Below are 27,508 nucleotides of genomic sequence, written 5' to 3' on the forward strand. Positions count from 1 at the left end.
AAATTAATATAGATATATACTGTATTGTACTTCTAATGTTTGAATATAGTTAATTATTTCACAGGAGAATACAATCCTAATACATTATTAACAGTTATGATATCCATGGAAGTAGCAGTAGCCATCCCCAAGGCAAATGTATGTAAGGACCCCTATGTAAAATACAATGGTTAAAATAATTGTTTAACATATGTAACTAATGGTGCCCATACACAGAGCGATAGCACCGTGCGATGCGCTCCAACGGGCATCTCGTTGCACATACTTTTTGTACTGCCCTCGGATTGCATTGCACGCAAATCGCATACAAAACGCATGCGTTCCGACCCGATGCGATCCAGTCCATAACAGGTGCGATCATCGCACCATGAATGGGCACCTTTAGAAAGGGAAAGTGGGCCCCTCAGCTCTGGGCCCCATAGCAGCTGTACCCAATGTCAAGCATTCAAGGGAGTGATACCAATATACAATACCTTCTCCTTCTCAATGAGCAGGATCCGGGCACAGGTTTAATTTGGCATACTCGATGGCACTTACCTCAGTGACACCACTGATTTCAAGCTATGAAGTGGATAGGTTAAATCAAGCATGGGCTGTACCAGGATCCACTCCAGTCAGTTAAGAACAAAGACATGTGGCTACAGTGGGCACATTCAGTGGTGTCACTAGGCGGGTGCGGGGGTGCGGCCCGCACCGGGTGTCACACTTCAGTGGGGTGACACCACAAAAAGCCCAGTGCTCCCTGAGTAGCTGGACACTCCGTGGCTCCCCAAAGTTCACTGTTATTTATTCAGTGATCACAGCCCTCTCCCCTCAACTGTCCTCCATGCCTGCGGGACACTGTGACCTGTAGGTGGGAAAGCGGGACATTGTCCAATTAGTAGGGCTGTAATTGTGACAGTTAGGAGGTATGATTTCCCCTCTGGAAAGTTTCACAAAGGAAATATTGGCAAGTATGCTGCAAGTGTAATTGAATTGGTATTAAATTGGCTCTGGAAAATACAACCATTTCTGTAGTAACCAAATGTCTGTTAACTTGCATTTATAAAAACCTTTATAAGTAGAAATCACAGACAAGTATAATAGATAATATTTCACTTCCTGCTCTGCATATGAGCTCGTCAGAAGAGCAACCTAAAAGCCGTCTCTCAGGGGAGCAGTCAGTTACTTCCTGAGTACATTTGGCAATGTTGAGCGCTGAACAATTATTTTTTACTCTAGAACTAAGAAGCTCGTTTAATAATTCCTTTTACTTTTTTCTTTATCTCTATAAGAAAGCAACAAATACATTAAATGTGTGCGTCTCTAATGAGTTCTATTATTTATACAGTGTGCCAGACTGACAGTTCTGAAAAGTGGATTACATCAATTACACACATAAGTACATGATGTACGCTAGCAGCAGAAGCTGTGAAGCTGCCCCCATACTGCCTTGCTAATGATTGCTCCTTGCTATGTACAAGCTACATCAAACATCAAAGAAAGCTCATTGCTCTAGCAACTTCCACCTTTCAGGGATCCACTTTATTAATCATTGTACACGTTTAATCAAATCTATAATTTAAACAATAGAGGGAGACCACTAAATATCTCAAACTGAAGAATGAAGACACATTCTCAAAATATGTGGTTGCTTTTTAAAAAATCTCCACGATCACTTGATTTGCTGCTTTGGAGTATACTACAGCTGCTACAGAAAGTAAAAGCAGACGCTGAAAGTCAAAACACCTTCAGTTCAAGCTGTGACCTTATTTGTCAAATAGCAGTCTGTGGGCAGTATTCAATTTCGGGGATCGCCGAAAAAAAGCGACCCTCACCGTTTAACCCCCGCGTCGGCCGCTCACCTTATTCAATGTTCTGGGAGAACCCATGCTGTCAGGTGATGATGAGAATTCCTGCAAACAGCGAGGCACGCGGCTAATGCAGGGAACCCGCTGCATTTAGCCGCAAGCCTCACTGTTTTAGCGGCCGCACATGACATTTCCACATCGCTGGGTTTTTGCAGAGAGGTGGAAATGGCGTGTGCAGGGGGTCAGTTGAATACTGACTGTGCGAGCTGTGACAGTGAGCAGTCAGCACTGCTCGCTGTCACAGCTCGCAAAAAGCATTGAATATACCAATGTGTGTCTTTTATTTGGTTAGCGCATGGCAATGGGGCACTTATATGTCAGCCTATGAGTTTTAATATATCTGAATGCACTCAATGAGATAAGGGAAAAGTCACATGGTGGTGTGTGCCCTTCTATATGTTGTGCAACTGTAGGGATGCCAAAGCAACCGTCATAGACCTAGTAATGTCTATTATGGTATCATGCTAGGTGAGGCACTGGTTGCAGGCATGTGCTCACTCATCTCTTGAGTAATAAATAGTGGTTCTTAACTGCAATACACAAGTACTGTTGTAGCGTATCTCGCTTATGGCAATGATAGTAGTACACACGGGCCTCCTCCTCTCTTAAAGCTCCTCTGGTAAGCAATGCTGATTGTGTGGGTCTGCATGTGCAACAGGGATGGTCTGTAAGGAGGTCAGGATGCAAATTGACCTGGCTACCAAATGCCAGGATTTATTGGTCAGTGCGGCCCTAGGCACAACAATATAGGCCACTCCTACCATCTAATTTGATTATTTTCATTGTTTGATTACAAGCACTCATTTTGGCAATTGTTAATTTTGCATAATATTAAAACATGTCATGACCTATAATGTTTAATGTTATTCTATTACAGGAATGTTGTATACATATTTACTAAATTGGGCAGTTTACATGGCTGTCTGCCCATGTGCTACCCATGCACACCCCACTTAGGATAGTGTACAGTGCATTAGAGTGGACATATTTTGGAGTTGCTGGTAATTTGGCAATGTCAGTAATGAAACATGCCGCCCCCCAACAAGTGCCACCTCTAGGTATGTGCCTCACATGCCTAATGGGAAACTATCAGTAGCCCATACATACATGATAAAATACACATTATAAAAAGATTCAAACAAACAGTACAAGGGGGAAAACGTGTGATAATGCCCAGAATGAACACATCTGAGTGACAGATTTTAACATTAGAACTAAGTGACCCAGTGGCTTAGGGAAAGTCAGATTATGATGGAATGATGGAAGTCAAAAAGTAAGCTGTAGGATTTTTTCCTAACGCCATTGCACTATAAAGCAACATTTGTGGAGGTAGCAGCACAGTTTACAATGCCAGGGATGTGAACTCTTGGAGATTGATAGTAACTGTTTGAGAGGTGATAGAGCATCAAGGTTGTGAGGAGTGAGGGAAGACTTTGGAGAAAGAGTTTATGAACATGAAAGAGAAAGATACAAAGTTGATCAAATAAAGGTAAGAGAAAGTTGGTGATCAGAGTAGTGGGAAAAGATGAGCTCAAGATTGAAATCACTGGTGTACAGAAGGAAGCAAGTACATTAAGTGAAGGTGGAAGGATTATCAATAGGCACGCATATTAAAGTCACTCAGTATGAGGTAGGGGAGGTCCTGAGGAAAAATTGAAAAGCCAGGCTGTGAATTGACTATGGAAGAAGAACCAATAGGATCATATATGACCACAGATGGACAAGGTGGAAAATTGAGCAGACTTCAAAAATAGGAGAATGAGAGAGATGACTTAGGGGGAATTACTGTTTAGGTATATGGGGGAGAGCAGGGTATTACAATGACGACTGGGAGTAGGAAATGGAGACCGGTTCGCATGGGTGTGAATTCGCAGCAGCCAGTGTTCAGCTAAGCCGCCGCGCCGGTCCATTAAAATCCCACTTTGCAAATTGCTGTGAAAATGAAAGTGTAAGGATGCATTCCCTTTTGCCCCTGTGCAAATATGTCCAAAATCCTTTGTAACAAGCTTACCATCCAATGATTTTTACACTGACCACAAGTCATCACAGGCACCGAGATGCCCAGGCCGGGCTGTTGCTGATGTCACACCCCCCCCAACAGGGAGATTGCGATTTTAGGGGGGAGCAACCAGTGACATTTTATAATGGGGAGACCACACTGCACATGCTGCACCCATTTTTCTAACAATTTAAAGTTCAAAACAAGTCAGGAAAGAACTGACAAATGAAAGTCAGCCCTAAGATAAGATGAGTCATGCAGTGAACCATCTTCAGCAGATGAACCGAACAGAAGAACTCAAAGCATGGATGAAGCAGTGGGTTTACTTGGGGACCACCAGTATTTGGGTCTTTTGGGGAACAACTGTCTGTGTGAAATTCAAGTGTAGCAATAAACCAAGCAAACACCTTAGAATCAAGTAACTCATTGGAAACTATAGAAAAGAGACATGGGACAGTCATGGGTCATGTCAGAAGCTGTGTCTTAGTGAAGCTGTGCTTTAAATCACTTTGTTACAGGCTATGGCAGCAGATATATAAGCCAGTATATTCCTTGACTCACTAACTTTAATGGCAATACTGTTGGGTACAGTAAAAGAGATACAGCATACAGAAGTAGGACAGGCCTGTCAGTAAACTTCTCAGCACAATCCCCAAGGACTGTATTTCTTTGTTTACTCAAATACATGCTGGGCAGCAGTGCTAACACAGAGAACAGTGTGGAGATTAGAACCGAGGCTGGGCCATAGATTAGATCTTTGCACAAGTCCCAATCACAGACAGTAATATTTATATATTGACGGCTGGCTTTCTGAAGGCTAAGCTCCATGGCTGGCCAGAGGCTCTAAATTATTCATCATATTTGAGCAAATCTGATCTTTTTCACTGATTTGGCCATCTCTAGTCATTAGCAACCACAATTAATTATGTAATTGAATAACAGGATAGATATATAAGTATAACATTTTGCCAAAATTATTTTTGGCTAAATAGATCCTATCTATGTCCAAAGCCACATTAGCCATCATAACAATTATAATGGTAATGGAATAAAACTTAATGGAGACATCTATGTGATAGCTTACACAAGGTGGGCAATAAGTGGCCCACCAGCTGTAAATTAACTACACATCCCAGCATGCCTTGCCTTAGTCTTGCTATTTGGCCATGCTGAAACTGATGCAAGGCATTTTGGGATGTACCGTTCACCATGTACAGATTAAGTCTACCTTGTGACTCCAGCTATTACTATAGTTCCTGAGTTCTAGTCCAATTATCTGACCCTGTTGTACTCCACCACTAGTTTCATTCCAGTTTATTATAAATTCAGTTTATATGGATTCCAAAAAATTCAATTAGAATGTTTTTTTTATATAGAAGATGAGTCCCATTTCAAACAATTCACTGCAAAAATACTTATTTTTTTTTGTCATCTTTAATATCATTTTGTTCTCTTTTTGGAACTCATTACAGTAAACATCATTATTTGTCTATTTGAGAATTTCATTTTTTTTATATGTTTTGCTTCCTTAATTTACTCTTGAATTTCCCTGCTTGTTAATTTATCTACTATATGTTCCTGTTTTTAAGTTAAGCTATTTTAACTGATCTGATGTAATTCACAGTTCAAGTAATGTACACACGGTGCAATTTTCTTCCTATTCAATCCAGATTCAAAACCGTTCGAACCGGGATCAAATCGTACAGCACCCTGTACATATTTGATTTAGACTATATAATCCAGATCTGTGCTATATAGTCTTGCCTGCACAGTCTATTTTTCTATTCGATTTCCTTGCTGCTGTGCATCGAGATCGAATTAAAATTGAATGCATTCGATTTCATTTTGATTTTGCTTATATAAGCAAAATCCAATAGAAAAATAGACAATATCGATTTGTACGCCCTATTACTGTTAGCAGAATATATTGAACATACAAATATTTAAACCAACAGATTTTATTGTGTACTGTATACTTCTAAATATAAATACTAATATTTGTGTACTAATGCATGTTATCTTTCGTGTAAAACCTACGCAAACATTCCTACACAAGCATGCCAAATTTATTTAAAAGATGGTAAAACTTGTTCGTAGAATGATGTTTGTGTGGCAGCTGTGTCCGTGCCAACACTTGGCTGGTAATTTACAAAATATTTTAAGATGAAGAGTACTATGGGGCCTACACATGGGGAAATTTCAGAGCATTTTCTAAGTGATCTGACTAGATTGTTTAGAAAATGCCCCTACATCGCTCCGTGTGTAGAGACTATAGTGATTTGCAGCCCCGCGCATCGCTATCGATTAATATCTTGCATGCAGGATAAATCTAGTGAGATCGACGGTCTGGGCACCCTTTACGAGCCTTACATTCCCTATAGGCTTATTTGCTGGCATTCCAGACAAAATTTGGTACCGTCTTCCTGGTTTTCTCATGTCATCGCCTTTTCTAGTTCACTATGCTTGGATTAGGCAGCAGGTCCCTTGTAAATCTGTTGTAGCATACAAATGCTAAAATAGCCATTCTGGTTCCTTTTCCTTGAAGACTTCATGTACAGTATCTTGAGCACTTCAGGTACTACCACGTCTCCTCCCATGCCCAAATCCAGGACTTCTACCAGTGCTGCTCCAACCAGGCTCTCATCCAAAACTTTCAGTTTCTCGCAAAACACACTTCTTCACCCAAGATCAACACACCTCTCCCTAAGCCTAATTTCTCTGTACTATATCCAACGCTGCTCCCTACTCCTTCTGTGTATCCACCTATTGCCCATCTGGTATATATTACAAACAAGAGCCCTCTCCTCCAATGGTTTCCACATAATTTTGTTATCTGTGGATTGTAACTAATGTTGGCATCTTGTCTGTAACTGTCTAATCTGATCACCCATGTGCTAAGTAATGTAGCTAAACATTCCATATACTTTGTACGGTGCTATAGATCACTTCTGGTGATATCTAAATAAAATAGAACAACAACACTAATAATAATCTGTCTCCTTGGGTTCAATCCATTTGGTGTGAATGGTGTGATAGGCCACTGCTGCATCATTTCAACACCAGCAATGTCACCCAATCTTGTATCTTTCATACATATTTTTGCCCAGATTCACACAAAACTGCTAGTAGCCCTATGGGATAGTAAGCATTTTTGTGTGAGTTAGGGCTGCTGCAAAGTGTGGTCGTTGCAGGAATGAACTTGCAAGTGATAATTGGATTGACCCCCTAATGTGGAGTTCACAAGCTTCTTCAGCACGAGAGTTTGACTTCATCCTGATACATGTGAGTGAGTGAGTGACACTGCACAAGGATTAATAGGTGTAGATCATTTACAATACAATAACCTAATTTCCAGCTGATTGCCCTCTTTTCTTGTATTTGTACAAAACATGTTCAGAATTAGATCATAATTGTATAAGCATTTCTTAAATAAACTGTAAAATGAATGGCTCTACATTTATTCACAGAAAACAGTAAATGTTTATTGAAGGATCATGTCCTCAAAAAACAAAAAATACATAAATATATCAGCATTGAAATCTGGTGCTTCCTCTTTACCATGAAATTCCCCATACCTTCAAGTCTACATCTAAACTGCACAATAGGATACTGTTAAGTAGTCTTTGAGTAATCATACTTTGAGATGTTATGCATACAGTAGCTTACAGAAAGTGAAATAGGTTCCTTGCAGTGTTGCTAGGGAAGTCTTGGTTGTTAGGGAAATGGTGGGTTGTAAAATGTTTAACCATTACTTAAATTAGTTGCTTCTCAAATGAAAAAAAAAACTGGTGCGGGTTACTAGCATGTTATGTTCAAGCCTAAGTCATAAGTATAATTCATTATTACACAGAACAGGGTTTTACAAGATTATAGATAAGAACTATATATATATATGGGGAATGGCAAAAGGGGGGCCACACAGTGCGCTCAATGGGAGTGATGCGACAAGCTGCAACCCTGAAAGGATCCCCTGTTAGATGGGACCCGGTTAAAGAAATGGAGAAAATGGAGGGTTTTCAGGGTGCGCTAAAAACCTTATATGATTGAACTGTACAATTCAAATTATAATAAAAAACTATTTATTAAAAAGTTGCTCACAGGCGCATAGCAGTAAATATGTAAGGTTCAATTACAGTTGCAGTGAACCGATGGTGTTACAACAAATTGTACAAATAAACAATAGACAGATGTCCATAAACGCCAGTTTAGCCCAACGCATTTTGTCGTACACACGACTTCCTCAGGGGCATGGTGCAATACAATGGTCAAACGATGGTGGTCGGACACTAGGAGTTTCCTAGAAGGCACAATTTTTTGGTTGTGGAAACTCGATAGATTTATAGACAATGAACGTGGTGTCCACCAGCCGTGATAAATACAGGTATAGAAATAGATTTCTTGGCGTGCAGAAAATATTTTGGCAACCAGTCAATCAGGAGTGTACTGCTAGGCTCCACAAAAGTCCTTTTGTGGAGCCTAGCAGTACACTCCTGATGAAGACTGGTTAGGTATCCAGTGGAAACGGCTGTTGGGTCAGCCTGCTTGTAACTTATCATGCTGTGAAAACGCAATACAAACCTTTTTTCTTCAACAAAAAACCTGTGAGTGCTGGTCCTTTCCTATCCTTCTTGGAGGCTGGGTGAGTGTTATTATATATATATATATATATATATATATATATATATATATATATATATATTAAAACAACAAAACAAAGAAGCGTTCCATAGTAAACAGCATCATCTGATATAAAAGGTTTATTTCTTAAAATCCTTCCAGGAATAAACTGGATAAAATGTAACGTACCGCAAGCAGCGGTTAGCACAACCGCAGGTGTTAAAAAGCATACAAGATCTGCTTCACGCAGAGATCAAGTTGGAGCGGTTACACTCTCAGTAGTTTCTCCGTCGCCAGGCAACGCCCCAACGCGTTTCGTCACTAGGACTTCGTCAGAGGACTCCAAATTTACCCATTTTCTTTTAAGTTCCAAGTTAGATTGCAAACACGGTTAAAACAGTAGCATTTTAATTATATCACTATCATTATGTCTGCATATTGTTGCAGGCAATGGCTGTCGGCAAACCCACTGTTAACGTGCCATGTGAATTGCATTTACAATATGCATATGTTTTCTGCAGGTTGCATTGGCAGTGCACTAACTGATGCGGTTTTGAAATCTTGCACCACAAGGGTTGTGTAATGGTAGCCAACATTCACTATTATACTCATGGATAGTTTTACATACTGTATGTATTTAGTGTATTACCTTGCAGAGCGTTCAGTGGATTATGTATCTAGTGTGAACACTTTCTAACCTATTGATCATTAGCTACCAATGATTAACATTTTAACAATACTTAAAAAAAAAGCAGTATGGGGAAAACACAGAATTTAGAGGGAGATGTATGAAGCAGTGATAAGGGAGGAGAAGTGATAAAGTGCCTGGTACTTTATCACCGGCCAATCAGCTCCTGACTTTTAAGTTACAGGCTGGGTTTAAAAAGGGACAGTTAGGAGCTGATTGCCCAAGTACCAGGCACTTTATCACTTCTCCTCTCTTATCACTGCTTCATACATCTACCCCACAGTACTGTATATATAATTTTTTGCCTTTGCTCCTCCACCATGTTAATAGTGCACTAGCCTGTAACCTCATCATCGTGCTCCCAGTCTTCTAGTGACAGGAAGCTACATCATCAGCTGAAACAATAAGGAGGAAGGGGGTGCTTCTTGCAGAATTGGCTGAGTGCTGAGTGCCATTGGTACACCTACACAGGTGTGAGTCAGACTCACAGCTGAGCAGTGAAATAGATTGATGTATCAGTAGTGCCCACTAGGGCTTCTAGTGCCTGTATAACAAGTTCTAGTTGCTGTGCGTATGCTACGCCTACAGAAGACAAACAGATGACTCTTGTCTTGCAATAAACAATGTAGAACAGTTAGTTTGAATGCTGCTTGTAATGTCCGGGGGGGGGGGGGTCCCTACAGTGGGTTTCTTGCTGGGGGGAAGCCTGGTTTCACCAGGGACATGCGGATTACATTATCCCTGTGTGGTCTGGACTATTCCGTGTTTTGCTACATGCTCGTACCATACAGGGAGGCTTTATTCTCCCCCTCCTCTCTTGGTGACAGCTGTCACAGACAGGACACCCCACGGACCAGACACTACAAGCTCTGGAATGCAGAGTTTGATATCCGGTCCGGCATTCCCAGGTCTTGTCCGGGTCCGGTTTTTACCCATACCCAAATTTAGGTAATTCACTATCAGATTATAAAAGTGCATACATGCAATAAACCTGCAAATAAATGTAATTTCTTGTGTACCATGCATTAGATCTAGTCATGTAATATGTAATTTGTTGCTATGTGTTACTGGGCTTTTATGGAGCCATTCATCTTCAGCCGGTTACACACTAAACAACGTGATTTGCTAAGTCCTAATGTGTACCCACTACATCGATAGTGATGCCCACTCCCGCGGCTCACTAGCAACCCCCATTATCTAAATGCACCATGGCCCCCACTCCCTCCACGCTAGTATTGGTTTCCTGGCTGGATCTCGTCACCCGGTATGTTGTGAAGGGTACACATTGTCTAGTGTTAGATTCATCTAGCCCCTGATGATGAAATGAATGCACCCCTTAGTGAGACACAGCTCCATGCTGTTCAATATGGGGAGGAATTCCTTAAGGAATCAGGCTGTTATTTTAAAAAAGAGCCTATTTTGTTAGTATTGTGGCTGCTCCCAACAGCCCTGTGTTCATGAAATTAAAACTAATATTGTAGTGGAAATAGCTTTTATTGTACATGTTTTAAGGTGGAAACACATTCTGTTGTATAAATATGTCTACATTTGTCTCTGTACAAGTAATACTATGCAGAAACTGGGCAAAGAAAAGTGTTGTTTAATTATACCCCTTTCACACCAGAAAATGCAGGGACACACCCGGGAATATGGCCCAGGAATCATGCCGGGCCATTCCTGGTTCGGCTCCTTTCACACCAGAAAAGTCCCTGCATTTTCTGGTGTGTGAAGGGGGTGGGAAGGAGGCGGAGAGGAGGCCGGCAGTCAGCGGGATGGCGGTGGAGGCGGGCAGGAGGTGTGTAGAATAATCACCCCGGTTGCTGGTCCTCCATGCAGGCCAGGGATCCACGCGGGCGCAAATGACGGGAAAGCCGGCGGATGAAGATGACGCATCGCTCCTGGGCCCTCACTGCCGCCGGAGAGCTGCGTCATCTTCATCTGCCGCCTGTCCCGTCATTTGCGCCCGCCCATAAGTATCCCCAACCCCATTCACACCGGCCAGGTCCCTGGGTTAAACCGGGGAACAACCCTGCTCCATAGCAGGGTTGAAATCCCGGCATTTTGTGCCGGGATTTTGGTCCGGGAACCTTTCACACCTGCGCTAGTCGCGGGTTGTTCCCGGGCCCAACCCGGGATATTATGCTGGTGTGAATGGGGCATAACAAACATGAGTGGGTGATAACAGTGTTTCCCCTTGCTTTCAGCTCCAGTAATAAGGAATAAAGGGCCTGATTCTAGTGCACTCGCAAAAGCAAATTCTCTCTCTAATTGACAAAACCATGTGCACTGCAGGGGGGGCAGATAAGTAATGCATTTAAAATCCATTATTAATGTATTCAACAAGCAATGTTTTAATGCTTATAGCATTTTCATCAGGCTAACCTGATCAGATTAGCCTGATGAAAATGCTATATGTATTGAAAAATAGCAATTCAGATAAATAAAAAAAAAATAGCAATTCAGATAAATTGGTTAAAGTCGTTTGAGTTATCAGATCAAACTATGCAATAATTTTTATAAATTTTCTAGTGATTGGGAGCAATTGATCAATGGTCATTTTCTCCCATGTATTGCCATATTTTTGTTCCCACCAGAGAGATTGGACAGATAAATCTTTGTGTGTGTACCTAGCTTTAGAGTGGATAATAATGAAAATAAATGCTTGAGAGAACAGGAAAGTCTTGAGTCTATTTTTAAAGGATTCTACAGTGGGGGCCCATCTTGCTCTACCCAAAGGGCATGTATGGTTCCACATAATTGGTGTATATGCGCATAAATACTTGTTGCAAGTTATTTCTAAATAACATTATTAACTATATATTTTGGAACATGTAGCAAGCATTGATAATAACATTGTTGCCTGCAATATTTGATTTCTTTGTTTGTAATAATGTGCTGTGGTATTTAATTTCTTCTAACTTAGCATTATATAAATAACAATAAATGTGCTGCCTATGCAATAAATTCCAAATGCAACTTAAACATATTTAACAGAAATGTATAAAAATATGTATAGACAGCACTAGGGAATAGAAAAATTCTTGTTCAGTTTAAGGTTTGATTATTCCCTAATAGGCTGCTGCTGAGAATAGAATAATGAACCCAGGAGCACCCAATCACTATTGATTAACCATACTTGCCTACTTTTGAAAAAGCATTTCAGGTTGATTGTGAAGATGACACGCAGAAGTGCGGACTGTTACATCTGGGAGGCATGTCATAATCAGGCTTGCCTACCCTCCCGGAATGGCCAGGAGTCTCCCGACAATCGGGTCCCCCTCCCGGCCCTCCGGGAGGGTGGGCAAGTCTCCCGCAAGTTTCTCGGACCCCAGGCACCCCCATTCCCCGCAACTACAACTGTTGGAATTCACGCTGTACGGAGGAGGGGCTAAAATTATGTAAATCGCTGCATTTAAGCCCACCCCCTCTCCACTGACCCGCGAATCGCTGCATTTTTGTGTAATGGGGGCGGGGCTTCATGATATCAGCCTCTCCCCTACACCCAGTGCACCCCCCAGCACGTCTGTTAAGGCTTCTTTCGGAGAGGAAATCTAAAAGGTAGGCCACTATGGTCATAATACATACATCCCAACATGACCCTGGAGAGACACAATGCTCTGTTCCTCTTAATGTAGGATTGCCATCACCTGTTTTGAACAGGTTAATTGAAAAAAAAAAAAAAAAAAGTGCTTCACCACAGGTGATGGTAATCATACATTACCAGGGATGTCTAGGAACAGAGCATTCTCTCCCTCCTGGAATGGGTAATGTTGGGAGGCATGATAATATGACTTACATCCAAATGTAGATGAGCGCCAAAGTAGTTAGCCACTGTACTTGTTGAAGAAAAGACACAGATGCATTTGCCACTGTACTTGTTGAAGAAAAGACACAGATGCATGTCAGGGCTTGTTCATGTATAGTGTTTTACCACGAGAAACCTTATTTAAGATGCATGTAGCCATATAGATCATTGTGCATTTCCACCTGTGCAGGGACATGGCACTGACAATTCTATTTGATTGCATATATCTCTAAATTATATTTCCCACAAAAAATGTAGCAGCTGCATAATGTGGGTCAGGTGAAATTAGAGAGTCTACATTTTCAGTCAGCTGCAGAATGGTAGGCAACTACAGATGTAGCCGCTTACAGCGCTGCAGTGATCCACCTGCTCTTGCTTGTTTGTCTATCTAAATTCACATCCACGGTGCAGAATTACCACGCTGCAATATTGCCGCTCAATGCGTTTGAGTCCCACGTAGTGATTTGCGTGGTAACGATGAGCGTGGGTATGACTTAAATAGGTTATTCATAAGCAACCAACAGATTTTGCATGATTATCATGTGCAAAGGGATTAATAGGCCACTAGTACTTATAATGGGCCAGATGTATCAAGCTTCAAAAGTTATAAAATGGAGAGTGATAAACAGCCAGAAAATCATATCCTACCTGCCATGTCACAGACTGTGTTTGAAAAATGTCAGGCAGGAGCTGATTGGCTGGTTGTTTATCACTCTCCAATTTATCACTTTTGAAGCTTAGTACATCTGGCCCCTAGACACCTGTAGCCATTTTACAATGTTTAATATGAATGCATGGTTAACACAAAATAACTCCATTAAAATATTAAATAATTCTCAAAAAAAACCTAGTATATGTTGTCCAGTATTATGCATAACAGCATTAAACGCGGGTGCTTAATAAGCGATATTACCACCTTTAGGCTTTTTATACCACATTCTGACACTGCAGACCTTTTACAATAGAACATAGGTTCTCAAAGTCGGTCCTCAGGACCCCACACAGTGCAGGTTTTCCAGGTCTCCTCACAGAATCACAAGTGAAATAATTAGCTTCACCTGTGGATCTTTTAAAATGTGTCAATGAGTAATGAATGCACTTGTGCACCTGCCGAGTGACCTGGAAAACGTGAACTGTGTGTTAACTCCTGCACTTGATGGTAAGATACACAGGTCTGTGGTTGTGTGCAGTTACATAAGGCCCTGAATGGATGGTGGGTTATGCAGGTGCAGCCCTGATCTCCTCAGGCTTTATAGACCAGGCATGTCCAAATTATGGCCCTCCAGATGTTGTGAAACTACAAGTCCCATCATGCCTTGCCACAGTTTGCTATTAGGGAAAATATCTAATATCCAATATATGTGAGTAAAGGCATACTCACTGCAGCATCTGGATACTATTAATACTACTATTAAGAGTGAACATAATCTATAGTACAAGCGCCATGTTTTCTCTTGCTAAACTGGTGAGTGGATTGGTTTCTTTCCAGCCCACTCCCAGCTGGCATTAATTGTCCAGTTTGCTATTAGGGAATGCTAAAATGATTGCAAGGCATTCTGGGATGTGTAGTTTCACAACAGCTGGAGGGCCGCAGTTTGGACATGCCTGTTATAGACTCTAATTATCAGTTATCGCTACTACTGTTATTAGGTGGGCACCTTGTAATAAATATCAGATCAAAAAATACAATATCCACAAAAGGCAGAAGGGATTTATTCAGTAATAGGCAGAAGATGCATTGTCCTCCTTGATCTAATGTATTGGAAACCTATATTGTGAGAGGAACAGGTTTGAGACTGTTAAGCCATACCTCCCAACTGTCCCGCTAAACGCGGTAACGTCCCGATTTTTGGGGACGTTCCCACGTCCCTCCCGCGGCCGTCGGTGTCCCGCTGCGGGGGGGAGGGGGAGTTGGGAGTTCCCCCCAATATGACCGAATAGACGCTGTGCGCGTGCGCACAGCGTCTATTCGCGGCCGAAAACTGTGCCGCGGCTCAATTAGCATAAGCCGCGCCCTCATTTGCATAGACCACACGCTTTTCCCTATTCTGCTATGAAGAAAGTTGGGAGGTATGGTTAAGCTGTGTACACATGGTGCAATATCGCTGGCAATATGGTCGCTGAGAAACCATATTGCCAGTGGTTTGTTGATGCTGCAGCGATAAATCGCCGGGTGCACGCTTCCGTGTTCAGACCCCTAATGGCAAGCTCCTGCGATCAGCTGATTCCCTCTGCCGCTCCCCCGGCAGAGTCTCCTGTTCATCAGAGACCATCTCTGGTCGCTGATGAATACTGGACACTGAGCAATATATTGCACCGTGTGTACACAGCTTTAGAAAATCTTGGGATCAGAATATACAGGGTAGAACACAATCATTTACTTTAGCAGGATGCAAAGATTGTCACACTACACATAACTATGACCTGGATGCTGTTTAGCAGCAGACCAATCTTCTTTCTCTGACCAACATTTAAGAAACAAAAAACTGTCAACAGATCACACCTGCATATTCCACAGCACATTACAGAGATTAGGCAATCAGTCCCTGCCTCAGTGAACCTTACAATCCATATTTCCTATTATAAGCAAACATAAAGGTTAGTTTGTCAGAAGCCAATTAGCCTACCAGTGCGTTGTTCACTTGACTACAGTTAACTTAAAACACGATAGAAACAATGCATTGTGCTGTAATATGTATTAGTGAACTGTGACCAATTCTTTAAGACTTCCTGTAACCCTGGTGTGTGACCTTACAGACAGACACAGCCCTCTTTTGCACATATTAGGCTGAAATCTAAACTATTCTTACAAAAATAGTCATGAATGTGATGACTAATCTGCTGATAAATGGAGTTACGAAATCTTTACTGCCTATATTGGGGAGCAAGCTGTAACATGACACATGGGAGGGAATTTGTTTCCTTAGAATGGAAGAAACCAGGTGTGTTAACCCTTTGCAGTCCAAATTTTATTTTGCAATTCAAATAGTCTGGTTTAAATGTATTGTATTTTTTTTTTTAATTCAAAAATGGATACATTGAATGTTGAACAATATTAATGTTCTTAATTTAAGGTGGCTCATTGAATCTGCTACTAGCGCTGTTGAGCCAGACTAGCTGTTGGACCTGAAAGGGTTAATGTTGTGTGCCGTTTATACTGATTAGCAGGAACCCACATTTTGAACATATACCTCAGAATTATTACTTTCATTTTCCAGTTCTTGCAGTACGGATGAACATTTTTGGGGGGGATTAAGACAGAGCATATTTATTTATTTATTTATATGATCAGTGTGTCTAAATTACAAACATTTTATTTTTCTAATCCGTAGTGCAAGAACTGGAAAATATAAGTTATAATTGTTTGTTTGAAATGTATGTAATATTGCCTTTGAACATAGAAGGTGCAGAAAATATAAAAAAACTGAGCCATTATAACCCTTAAGGTGCCCATACATAGAGCAATGAACTCCGTACATTTTGTACTACATACGATAAAATCTAGTACAAAACGTACGGGCTTCACAGACTTTGTGCTGTGCGCGGGAGCGCGCATCGCACTGTGTATGGGAACCTTCAAAGATATCATGCCTGCACATTTGAGAATTTACATCACTCCCTGCACCCACAGAAACTTAGATTTGCTAGAATGTGACAAATTTAGACTGGCAGAAGCCAAGTAACCTAACAGGTAGGAGGAAACCCAGAGACCTATGCAGACACACGCCACAGAATAACGCATGACTAAAGCAGCAGTAGTAACCACTGTCACCAGGTACACATTCAGGGCCAGATGTAGCAAGCTTCAAAAAGTGATAAAATGCAAGCCAATCAGCTCCTACCTGCCTTTTTACAGGCTGGGTTTGAAAAGTGACAGGTAGGAGCTGATTGTTTTTCACCCTTCACTTTATCACACTTTGAAGCTGGATACATCTGGCCCTCAGAATGTAGACCATGTAAACGCCTGGAAATTCTAGGGCTAGGCTGATGTTAGTATTAATGTAGACGCCTATTGTAAATGGTTTTGGTCGACATACCAAGCCACAATGTTGTCTGTCAACCACCATGCAGCCAGCTTTCAGATGTTGCTGTTATTTACCTGTGATTGAGATGTGGGCTCCTGTGCACCTCCCATCGCAGATCCTATGAGCCACCATGAATATTTGTCACAGCCCCAGGCCAGGATCACATACAGTACATTATATGCAGAAGTACCGCATACAGTTTGTCCTATACCCCCCCCCCCCCCCAATACCTTGCTCAAGTGTATATGGGGGGGGGGGGGGCTGTACACCTATTAGTGGGTTGAAATAAGTCTACATGCATGGATTCTTGGTTTTTATTTTGCTTAAAGCCTAGGCCGGAAAGCTTTCAGAAACTCACATTAGTTGACCTAATCTCCAGCGCAAGTGATTTGTCAACATAAGTAAAGGCTGAATACCAAATCGCTAGCATAAAGTGTAGCATTTACTGTGTAAATATTCACTCCTTTTAGCTTCTGCAAATAGTTATAAAAATCCTCAGCCATAACCATATATTTATGCACATGTGGCCTTGTAATGGAATCAAGAAATTTAGTGCAATAGCAGATCACATAAGGCAAAACTTCAGATCGTCAATTAACTTTTAAAAATTGTAAACTCAGCTCCACTTACCACAGTAATAGCCTGTTTCACTTCACACAATATTCAGCAATGAAAGTTTAAGAAAACATTAAAGCAAAAGGGAGTTGGGTGTTAAAAAAAAAAAAAAAAAATCTATTAAGTGCAAAACTGCTTCCCTATTACGTAGCAAACAAATAAAAGCACATTTCGCACTTCCAAGATTAAGCTAAACAAATATAGTAAAACCCCAAGGCCAACACTCCTTTGCATGACACTCCAATGCCAGAGGGCATGCATGCCTTCCTGTCTCAGCATTAGGGCTGTGACCACTGTGTAATCTTAGTAATTACAGCTTTCATCTTTACCATACTAGTGGCTGACCATGCTCAGATATCACTCCTTGTACAAAGCAGCTTCAGCTACAAAGCTCAAACTATGGAGAATTTTTTATTAGCATCTTTTCTGACGTAAAAATATTTCAAAACCCTTTCTGGAAAGCAGAAACTGTCAGCATGGCTGGCTTATACACCCCCACGTGTGCTTCTGTATGTAACAGCAGCTACTATGTAACTGGTGTGGAAAAAGCAAGGGGTTAAATATCCATCCACTCATCTTTGTTCTGTATGCATAGTCCCCAGCTCTTGAGCCCCGCCTTGCTTTCCCCACAATGGCTTACACGTGAAAAGGAGAAGCTTGGCCCAGACATCACTGCAATCTGAAGGAATACATCACTTACAATCTCCACCCTAAACCATTTCTTATCAGGAGGGTGTTAATCATTAAAGAGCCCTGAAATTGTTCTATTGTGCACATCTGTTGCATTAAAGCAACGTTACACACACACATACATAACGCGTGTTCAAATGCATGTAATGGATGACCAGTAAGATTTTGGTATAAAAGCAACAGCATGTATAAAGCATACACCAAAACACACACCAGTTATGCAAAGTACAGCAGGATATGCCAAGTTAAGCAGCTGCTTATCAATACATTAACCCTTTGAGTGTCAACATCTGAGATGTTCAAGAAAAATGCCAGTGGCACTCGTGTTATAAAAATGCAAATAGAGTAAAAAAAAAAAAAAAAAAAAGAATAATCTATATAGGGGAAAAGCAATCATTTCTAACCTATTCTGACAAATTCACTTGACACTCAAAGGGTTAACACTGAGCAAGCACAGTCCTCATACTGACTTCATTGTATGGTACCAAACAAGCAGCAAATATATTTGCAGAGAAGTATGTAAAGGTTAGCAGGATCTACATACATCTGTAATTAGCAGGCCACACCCATCTGGAACCCATACTATAGTGAAGGAATGAGCATTTCAAAGAAAAACAATCACACATAAGCAGAACTGTCATTGTAGTGATGGTCCGTGCAACACAAAAGAATAAATTAAGATTTCTGGGAATGATCTGCAAGTTCCCCACAGTGAACTGAGCACCCTTTGTGCTAACCCATGCTTTTCTTCCAGCACCATGACTTGACAAGGTTAGAAGAACACAAGAATCAGAAGATGTTTTATACTTTTTATTTGCATATTGAAAAAAATTGTGCATTCCAATAATTCAAATCATTTTGAACAAATAAAATGGCACTCAATTTGACCGCATTTTACAGCTCGCCGGACCTTGGGGCAGCTTTCCTTTCAACGCATCACCACATGTTACTCTACTTCTGTAGTTCCACTCCGATTCGCCTTTCATCGTGCAAGGTCGCTCATGCTCCCAAAACCAAAGCCAGCCAGGCAGCGCCTTCATTCAGTGTTCAGTAGTTCTTTAAACTTTTCTGTTGTTTAACAGGGCAGCACAGTAAACGTTTTTCAACCTCTTTGTATCTTAGTTATTTCTTACAAAGTTAAACAGCTAAAAGAAAAATAAGAAGGCAATGCTTGTGGAATGTACAGTGCATATTTGGGTGATGGGTTTCATTAGGAGTCACACGCCTGCTTCTCTTGCTCAATTGCTAGAAAGAAAAATATGGGGGGGAAAGAGAAAAAAGTCACTTGGTGGTAATCCACAATAAGCAGTTCTCATTAACAGATAGCTCACACTGTACAGAAGCAGGCACAAGTCAAAGGCTGTCCTCGTCAAGTTAATATGCAGCACGCAAATATATACTGTAGCACAGGAAGAAATACTCACTTTCTTTAGAAGGAAGTGGGTTTTTCTCTTGCGTTTCTGTCTTCTTCAGCTTGTTCTTATCAAATTTCTCAATTTCAGCCATATCTGGTTTGTCAGACATTTTGTAGGATGATCTGCACAAAGGAAGGAAAAAAAAAAAAAAAAATTAGAGCGACTGCATCACAAAAAAAAAAAAAAAAAAGTCACTTAGTATGAGGGGCTGCCACGCCCTCACATCCCTTGGTTTCACTATGCATTCCATTTGTGTAATCTTATTTTAAAGCATCCAATCTTTATTCTTCTCTATATAGTTTTTAGCAGACCACCACCCACGTATGACATTACTAGAAAGGACAAGAAAAAAAAAAATGGTATTGAAAAATAAAAATAAAAAGAAAGGGTGGGTTTTACAATAAGGGATTACCACCCAATACCTAATCAATAAACTGGAGGCATGCCAGCACAGGGCATATGTGCTCAGGGAGGACAGCAGTTCCTTGCTGGCAGATGAAGTCATGCATTCTTCTTACAAAGGGCTGCAGCTAACCCAAGGAGCACAAACCACCGCCCAACCCTGCCTCAACCCCCGCTCCTCAGCAGACTATTAGCATAGCACCCCATCCCCAACTACTGGGCGCTTGCCTAGCACGCAGCATTTCGAATCTGCGTCTGATCTCTGCCACCATACAGTCATGCATTACTAAACTAAAGCTAATACAGAAAATGACGCACATGTGCAATGCAGACCCAGAAAACGCATCTACCCAGCTAGAACAGAAAGGGAAGTGGTAGGATTCTGCAAAACCAAAGGACACTGCAGTTGTTCAGTTACAGCAATATAACGGGGAGATGGAAATTAACATGCAAATACAGACGTTATCCCTTCCTTGTAGGACAAAGGGCAGGGCAAATAAATCAGTGCCCAAAGAAACAACATGCATTAGGGTGGACACTTTCTATCCTATAAAAATGACACAGCAAAGAGAAAAGCAAAATAAAGTCTGTAGATCCATAGATGCTTACCGGGAATACACAGCTCACAAGCAGAAACAATCCTCACAGAAGCAGCCTTGAGTGTGACAGGGAAGCGCAGCAGCTGCTTTTATATAACCTCCTTTATGCAAATGAGCCTGTCGTCACTAGCCCAGTAACTCTTTCCGTTCCAGGTGCTCTCCACACTTTGTTCTCCTGCTGCTACCTAGCATTATTAGCATATTATATACACACGAAAACGAGAACAAATCTTTGTTGCATACTATAGTATGATGTATTTGTGATTAGCTGCAGTAGGTAACTCCACATTCATTGTAAAGCCTGAAGCATGCAACACGATGAAGCCATTGTTTAGAGCTGGGCTGAGTATTGCACAATGTGATAAAGAAAATGTAAAAGTACGCAATAAAACATGTTATCCGAAAAATAAGTGTAATGAAATGCTAATTGCAGTGTTTGTGCTTTTCTAATCTTGCTTTTTATTATATACAATGCTGCAGGCCTGTTTACCAAACATCTAGGATAAGAGATAATATTGCAGTGAAGAGATCCATTTATTGAAAAATCCAGCAATTTGTGCACATTTTGGTAAAGATCACACTTGTGTATACTGCCTTTAAGAAGAACTGTAGAAGTGCACATTCCATTCCTTGTTCCTCTTTGCACATAAACTATTACTGTTTGGGAGTTGTGGAGATTGCTCAAGACCCCTTGTAGCCTGCATTTGGCTGAGATCACTGATCCAACCCACATGTTGTTTTTGGAAACCAAAATGTAATAGTATATTGGTTAAAAGACTTTTCTCTCTATGTGCAGCTATATCTAGCACTGAAGGGGTTAATGAATGTAATAATGCATGTAGAGGTCTGTGGTGAAGGGATAGTCAGACAGGAAGTGTGCTTCCTGTTCATATATAGCTGTACAAAGAGAAAAGATAACCTTACCTAGTGCTATGTACAAATCTTTATGCTGAAATATTTGCCTGCCTGCCTCCCATACTTTGGTAACAATATGTCGGTTAGAATTGTCACAGTGCGTGGAATTGTCACAGTGCGTGGAATGATGCGGCTGCAGTGTCAAATGTTCAAGCATTTTTCTAAATACCATTATTCCGTAAGGCCTACAGACTGAGGTGACGTTCAGCATGGAAAAGACCACGCCTGGACAAGCAGAAGGATGTTACCAGCGTGTGGCATCGCATAATATAAATGATCCATGTTTTGTACTGAGAAATATTCATAAGCTAAATTAATTTCCAAGTAAGGAAATTTATAGATGCAGAATTAACCACCTTTTGTTTTGAATACTTCCTCTACAGGGGAGGACATAGATCTGTTTGACATTATTCTAATGACACTGTAGATTATACCAACTTACTAAAATAGGGGAACTGTGTCATGATGTGTTATGTGGTAATGGTTTATCAAATCAAGTTAGAAAGGTCCACAGTTTATCCAATACTGTGTAGGCCTTATTTATTAAAGGGGAGGTTACTATTATTGTACTGTATATATCATATTAGGGGCAGATTTAACAACAACTTAAACAACTGTTATTACTCATTAAGGATGATAAATGGTTCTCCAGCCAATCAGCACCTAACTGTAGTATGTTTGAAAAAATGTCAGCAGCACCTTTTATCATTCATAACAAGAGAAAATAGAATATTACTTGTTGTGAAATTGCCCCCAAAATATGATTTTTTTGCCATCGCTCCTTGATGCTCACTGTATCCCATAATGTGGGATATAGTGATACCTGCACTGTACCCACCTGCACTGTATCCCAAACTGTATCCGACCCACACTGTATCCCACACTGTATCTGACTCGCTCTATATCCTGTACTCTATCTGACTCGCTTTGTATCCAATCTGCACTGTGGCCCTTATTCAGATCTGATCGCAGTACAAATTTGATCTCAAAATGGGCAAAATCATGTGCTCTGCAGGTGGGGCAGATGTAACATGTGCAGATAGAGTTAATTTTGGGTGGTGTGTGTTGAAACCAAAATCTTATTTGCAGTGTAAAAATAATGCAGCCAGTATTTACCCTGCACAGAAAGAAAATAACTCACACAAATCTACCTCTCTCTGCACAAGTTACATCTGCCCCACCTGCAGTGCACATGGTTTTGCCCATTGTGAGAACAAATTTGTACTGCGATCAGATCTGAATAAGGGCCTGCATCTGACCCAACTGGTTTTTTAAAGCGCCAATCATTTACACTGCAAAATCAAACTGGTTTTGCAGTGTAAATGATGGACGCTTTAATAAAACCTGGAGATTTCCTACCGAATTTCTCACTTTCTGAATCTCTCATCCTATTAAATTTGATACTTGTGTATTATAGCGGCGCCCCCGATTTCCATCGCGCGATTTTTTAATCGCATCGCATGCCATGCACCCGATGGAATGCGATGCGACGCAATTTTTGCCCCCTATACGATGAAAGATTGTATAAGCACCCTAAAGGGTGCTTTTAAGCACCGTAATGGGTGCTTACAATGTTAAATGCACCCCCACGCCACCCCCCCACTATAAACGTGAACCCGAAGCGTGGAGTTGAGAATAGAAAGTGTGGTGAGCGCAGCAAGCCACCGAGCCCGAAGCGTGGCGAGCGCAGCGTGCCCCGCGAGGGGACGCAGATACCTTCACAGGTATCGGAGTCCCCTCGCCACGCTTCGGGCTCGGTGGCTTGCTGCGCTCACCACACTTTCTATTCTCAACTCCACGCTGACGTGGATAGTGGGGGTATGAAAAGGTCGGAGGACGCGTACCGCCGCCCCTCGCGGGCTCGCAGCGTTCGCCACGCTTCGGGTTCGTGTTTATAGTGGGGGGGTGGCGGGGGTGCATTTAACATTGTAAGCACCCATTAGGGTGCTTATGCAATGTTTAATCGCATCGCACTGTATGGCATTGTATGCCATATACAATGTCATACAATTTTAAAATTGTATGGCATTGTACAATATCGCGTCGCATCGCATACCATCGTATGCCTTATGGTATGCGATGCGATGGGCGCCGCCAAAATACACAAGTACCTTAAATTTCACCCTATGTGTGTCCCGCAACAGTGTGGTGTAACCCTCTGTGTTATTCAGACCTACTGCAACCCACTGCTAAATTGCAGAGCCCTGTGAGAGTGAAATCTCGCCCTGTGCTACAGATGGGGCTTGTCCCATCTTCGCAGGGCTGGCGTTAGAAACGCCAGCCCCGCCATCACGACAGCCCCGCCAGGGGGGCGCGCGCGCACGAGACGCTCGCATGCCCCCTGGGCAACGGAGCCTGCCTCCGGTCCCCGTCGCCGCCCGTCGCCACAGGTACCACTCTACGCATCGAGCGCCCCCCCTAACCCTGCCCGTCTCCCTGAAGCGGAGACGGGCAGGGACATGCAGCGTCCCCGCCGGTGCTTGCCAGCGGGGATGGTCTGGCTAGCCCCGGGCAAGGATGGGAGGGGCTACATCTGTAGCTTGCAAATTGCTAAGCATGGCTTGTGAAAACTAGCTGGAACAGCGATTGGCTACAAATCTATTCGCAATCCGCTCACCACGGAATTATTTTTCCAGTGTGTGCAGTCTGTGCATAGCCCGGGACTTACTCGGCGGCTGCTTTAGAAAGAGTCGGATTGGGGTCGGAGCTGACAGGGCAATGCGATCAGATCTGAATTTCCCCCTTGTTGTGTGCTGCTGCAGCGAGGTGTGACCCTGTATGTAGCTGCAGCGTGGAAAAGGGAAAGACTAATGATGATGAGGACAAATGAGGAGAGTAGCTATCATGGTATAATGGAGGTCATTCTTATTATCACATGTGCAGGGCTTCTATGAGCGCGCCCTCGGAGACTTGCATAGTCTCCGTGACACTTGTAAAGTGGGGGGCGTGAAGGAGGTGCAAAAGGGGCGTTCGTTGTGTTTCCTGGGTGTAGCCATGAAAATGCTGGGTGCGCCCAGGAAAATGCTGGGCGTCCCCATGCAAACACGGGCGGGTACCTGTATTCTGGGGGGTGGGTGGCTGGTGTAACCAGACGTCAGCTGCCGGCCCAGTTCTTGGAGCAGGATGTTGTAGGTCTAAGTCAGTAGAGACTGACATAGATTTGCGAGCACTAGAAAAATAATTTGATGGTCACCATCCATCAAATGATTTCCCACACGCTAGCCTGCGAATGGATGTTTCCAGGTTTTTTTTCCAGCTCACCCGGCAGGTGCACAGGTGCACTAATTAATCACTGACACATTTAAAAAGATCCACAGGTGGAGCTAATTAGTTCACCTGTGATTCTGTGTGGAGACCTGGAAAAGTGAACTGTTTGGGGATACTTGAGGACCGAGGTTGGGAACCACTGCTCTAGACTGTAAGCTCCTTGGAGCAGGTCTCTCTTCATACTTGGTAGCAAGGGTATGACACAGGGGTCTGGGACGGATATTAGACAGACCTTACATCGACAGCCATTACATAGACACCATTAGTTAGACAGCTCAATAGGTCGACATGGTTTTAGGTCGACATACCATTAGGTCGACATGCCATTAGGTCGACAGGTCGTTAGGTCGACAGCTCATTATGTCGACAGCTCATTAGGTCGACATGTTTTTAGGTCGACACTGCCATTAGGTCGACAGTGTCTATGTCGACAGTCAAAAGGTCGACATTGTTTTTTTCACAGTTTTTTGGCCGAAATGTCGACACAGTCAACATGGACACAGTTTGAAGTGTACCGCAGCCCCTCGCATCGCTCGCTTCGCTCGCGATGCTTCGGGCACGGTGCCTCGCTGCGCTCGGCACACTATTTTATTCTCCCACCACGCCCTAGTGGATAGTAGGGCATGAAATACCGCCTGTCGGCACATGTCGGCTCAAAAAACAGTGGAAAAACCCATGTCGACCTTTTGACTGTCGACATAGACACTGTCGACCTAATGGCAGTGTCGACCTAAAAACATGTCGACCTAATGAGCTGTCGACATAATGAGCTGTCGACCTAATGACCTGTCGACCTAATGGCATGTCGACCTAATACCATGTCGACCTATTGAGCTGTCTAACTAATGGTGTCTATGTAATGGCTGTCGATGTAAGGTCTGTCTAACAATAGTCCGGATACCATGACACAGTAGCTGCAGCAATGAATCAGGGGAGTCACTCCCTTAAACAATATACAGAAAACAAGGATAAAGGTTTTTTTTTTGCTGCGCTCAATAATAATTGTACATCTAAGTTTAAAATTTGATTATTTTAATGTCTTTTACACCCAGTGACACTGACCCCATTATAATCAAATTTGAAACTTTAAATGTACAATTATTATTGAGTGCAGCAAACCCCCCCCCCTCCCCCCTTTTTACTTGCTCTCACCATACTTGCCTACCTGACACTCCATGAGGGAGAAAATGCTCTGTTCCTGGACTTCCCTGGTAATGTATGATTGCCAGCACCTGTGGTGAAACACCTTTCTTATCAATTAACCTGCTCACCACAGGTGATGGCAATCATACATTACCAGGGAAGTCCAATAACAGAGCATTTTCAGCCTCATGTAGAGGGTCAGTAAGCGTGTCTCTCTTCCCTCCTGTTCTCACAGCCCTCTTCTTGCATTTCAATGACAGTTCTGTTACTCACCTACCATCTATACCCGCATCTCTTCTTAATTGTGTTAAGTTCTACCACTGACAACCTGCCCCTAATGACATGCTTTCCTTCATCTCAGCTCTATACTAAAGGTGGCCTGAGGCTGTGTACACAAGGGGGCGATTTTGTCTAATATCGTGGGCAATATGGTCGCTAAGCAATATATTGCTCGGCGATATATCCCTCTGTGTGTACAGGGCTTACAGGTGCCCATACACGTTACAATTATTGTATACAATATTGCATCTCGGTTTTGCGATGAGATAAGATGAGATCTAGTAAAAAAAAGTATGAGCAGCACAAACTTTTTGTACTAGATCTCATCTGATCCCATCGCAAAACCGAGATGCGATGAGATGCAATATTGTATACAATAATTGTAATGTGTATACATACATACATTTACAGATCGATTGTCAGATTGGGCTGCTCGGAACAAAAACCTGGTAATATCTGAATGACAGTTTTTGGCAGTTTTCCAGCATTTCAAAGCAAATGGGCAACTATAATTTGCTCTGATCCATTACCAGGATTTTGTTCCAACCAGCCCAATCTGACAATCGATCTGTAGATGTATTGCCAGCTTTACACTGCTGCAATTTATCGAAGCAGTGTATGGCCATCGAATCCCCTTGAGCCGCCTGTGGCAGGAGTGCATCCAACACCATTCCCCGCCCGAGAAAGTCGGAGGTCAAATGTGCAGGCATGTCCAACCTCTGACTCCAATCTGATGCACAAGGAACCAAGCACTGGGTTGGATGTGATTTGGGCTGATTTCACCCCATTTCTCGGCCTGATCCTGATCCCAAATCGCATAAGTGTATATAAGCCCTATAGAATTATACTGCTAATTGTTACCTGTGCTCTGTTTTTGTTCTGCAGTTACTGTTATGTTTAGTTCTTTGTACCCTTATTGTTGTAATATGTGCCCTACGTACGGTGCGGTGAACCACTTGTGGCCTCTTACAAATACAATGTAATAATAATAACAACTTCCAGAGACAATGGAGTCAGCTACCGCCAGTCTCCAGCCCTAAGGAGCTTCCCGTGGCTGCCTCCATTGTTTCCCTAGGTGTGTATCATTAGGTCGACAGAAATTATTGGTCTATTGGTCGAAAGGCAAAAGGTTGACACATGAAAAAGGTTGACAGGCTTTAGGTTGACATTGACAAAAGGCATGGTTGCCGACCCTCCCG

At 42.2% G+C, this 27,508-nt stretch overlaps 1 protein-coding gene across 1 annotated transcript; it reads right to left on the reverse strand.

The window, feature by feature from the left end:
• Window positions 1-19,081: 19,081 nt before the first annotated feature.
• Window positions 19,082-20,863, reverse strand: TMSB4X (thymosin beta 4 X-linked). The gene is made up of 3 exons (XM_083174310.1): window positions 20,716-20,863; window positions 19,714-19,826; window positions 19,082-19,534 (listed from the first exon to the last, which is right to left on the reverse strand). Exons 2-3 carry the CDS (start codon window positions 19,811-19,813, stop codon window positions 19,500-19,502), a joined length of 135 nt encoding a protein of 44 aa, XP_083030436.1. The 5' UTR covers window positions 19,814-19,826; window positions 20,716-20,863; the 3' UTR covers window positions 19,082-19,499.
• Between the last annotated feature and the right edge of the window lie 6,645 nt (window positions 20,864-27,508).

This window comes from Crinia signifera, chromosome 2, assembly GCF_055691185.1.
Source record: "Crinia signifera chromosome 2, ASM5569118v1, whole genome shotgun sequence".
NCBI lineage: Eukaryota > Metazoa > Chordata > Amphibia > Anura > Myobatrachidae > Crinia > Crinia signifera.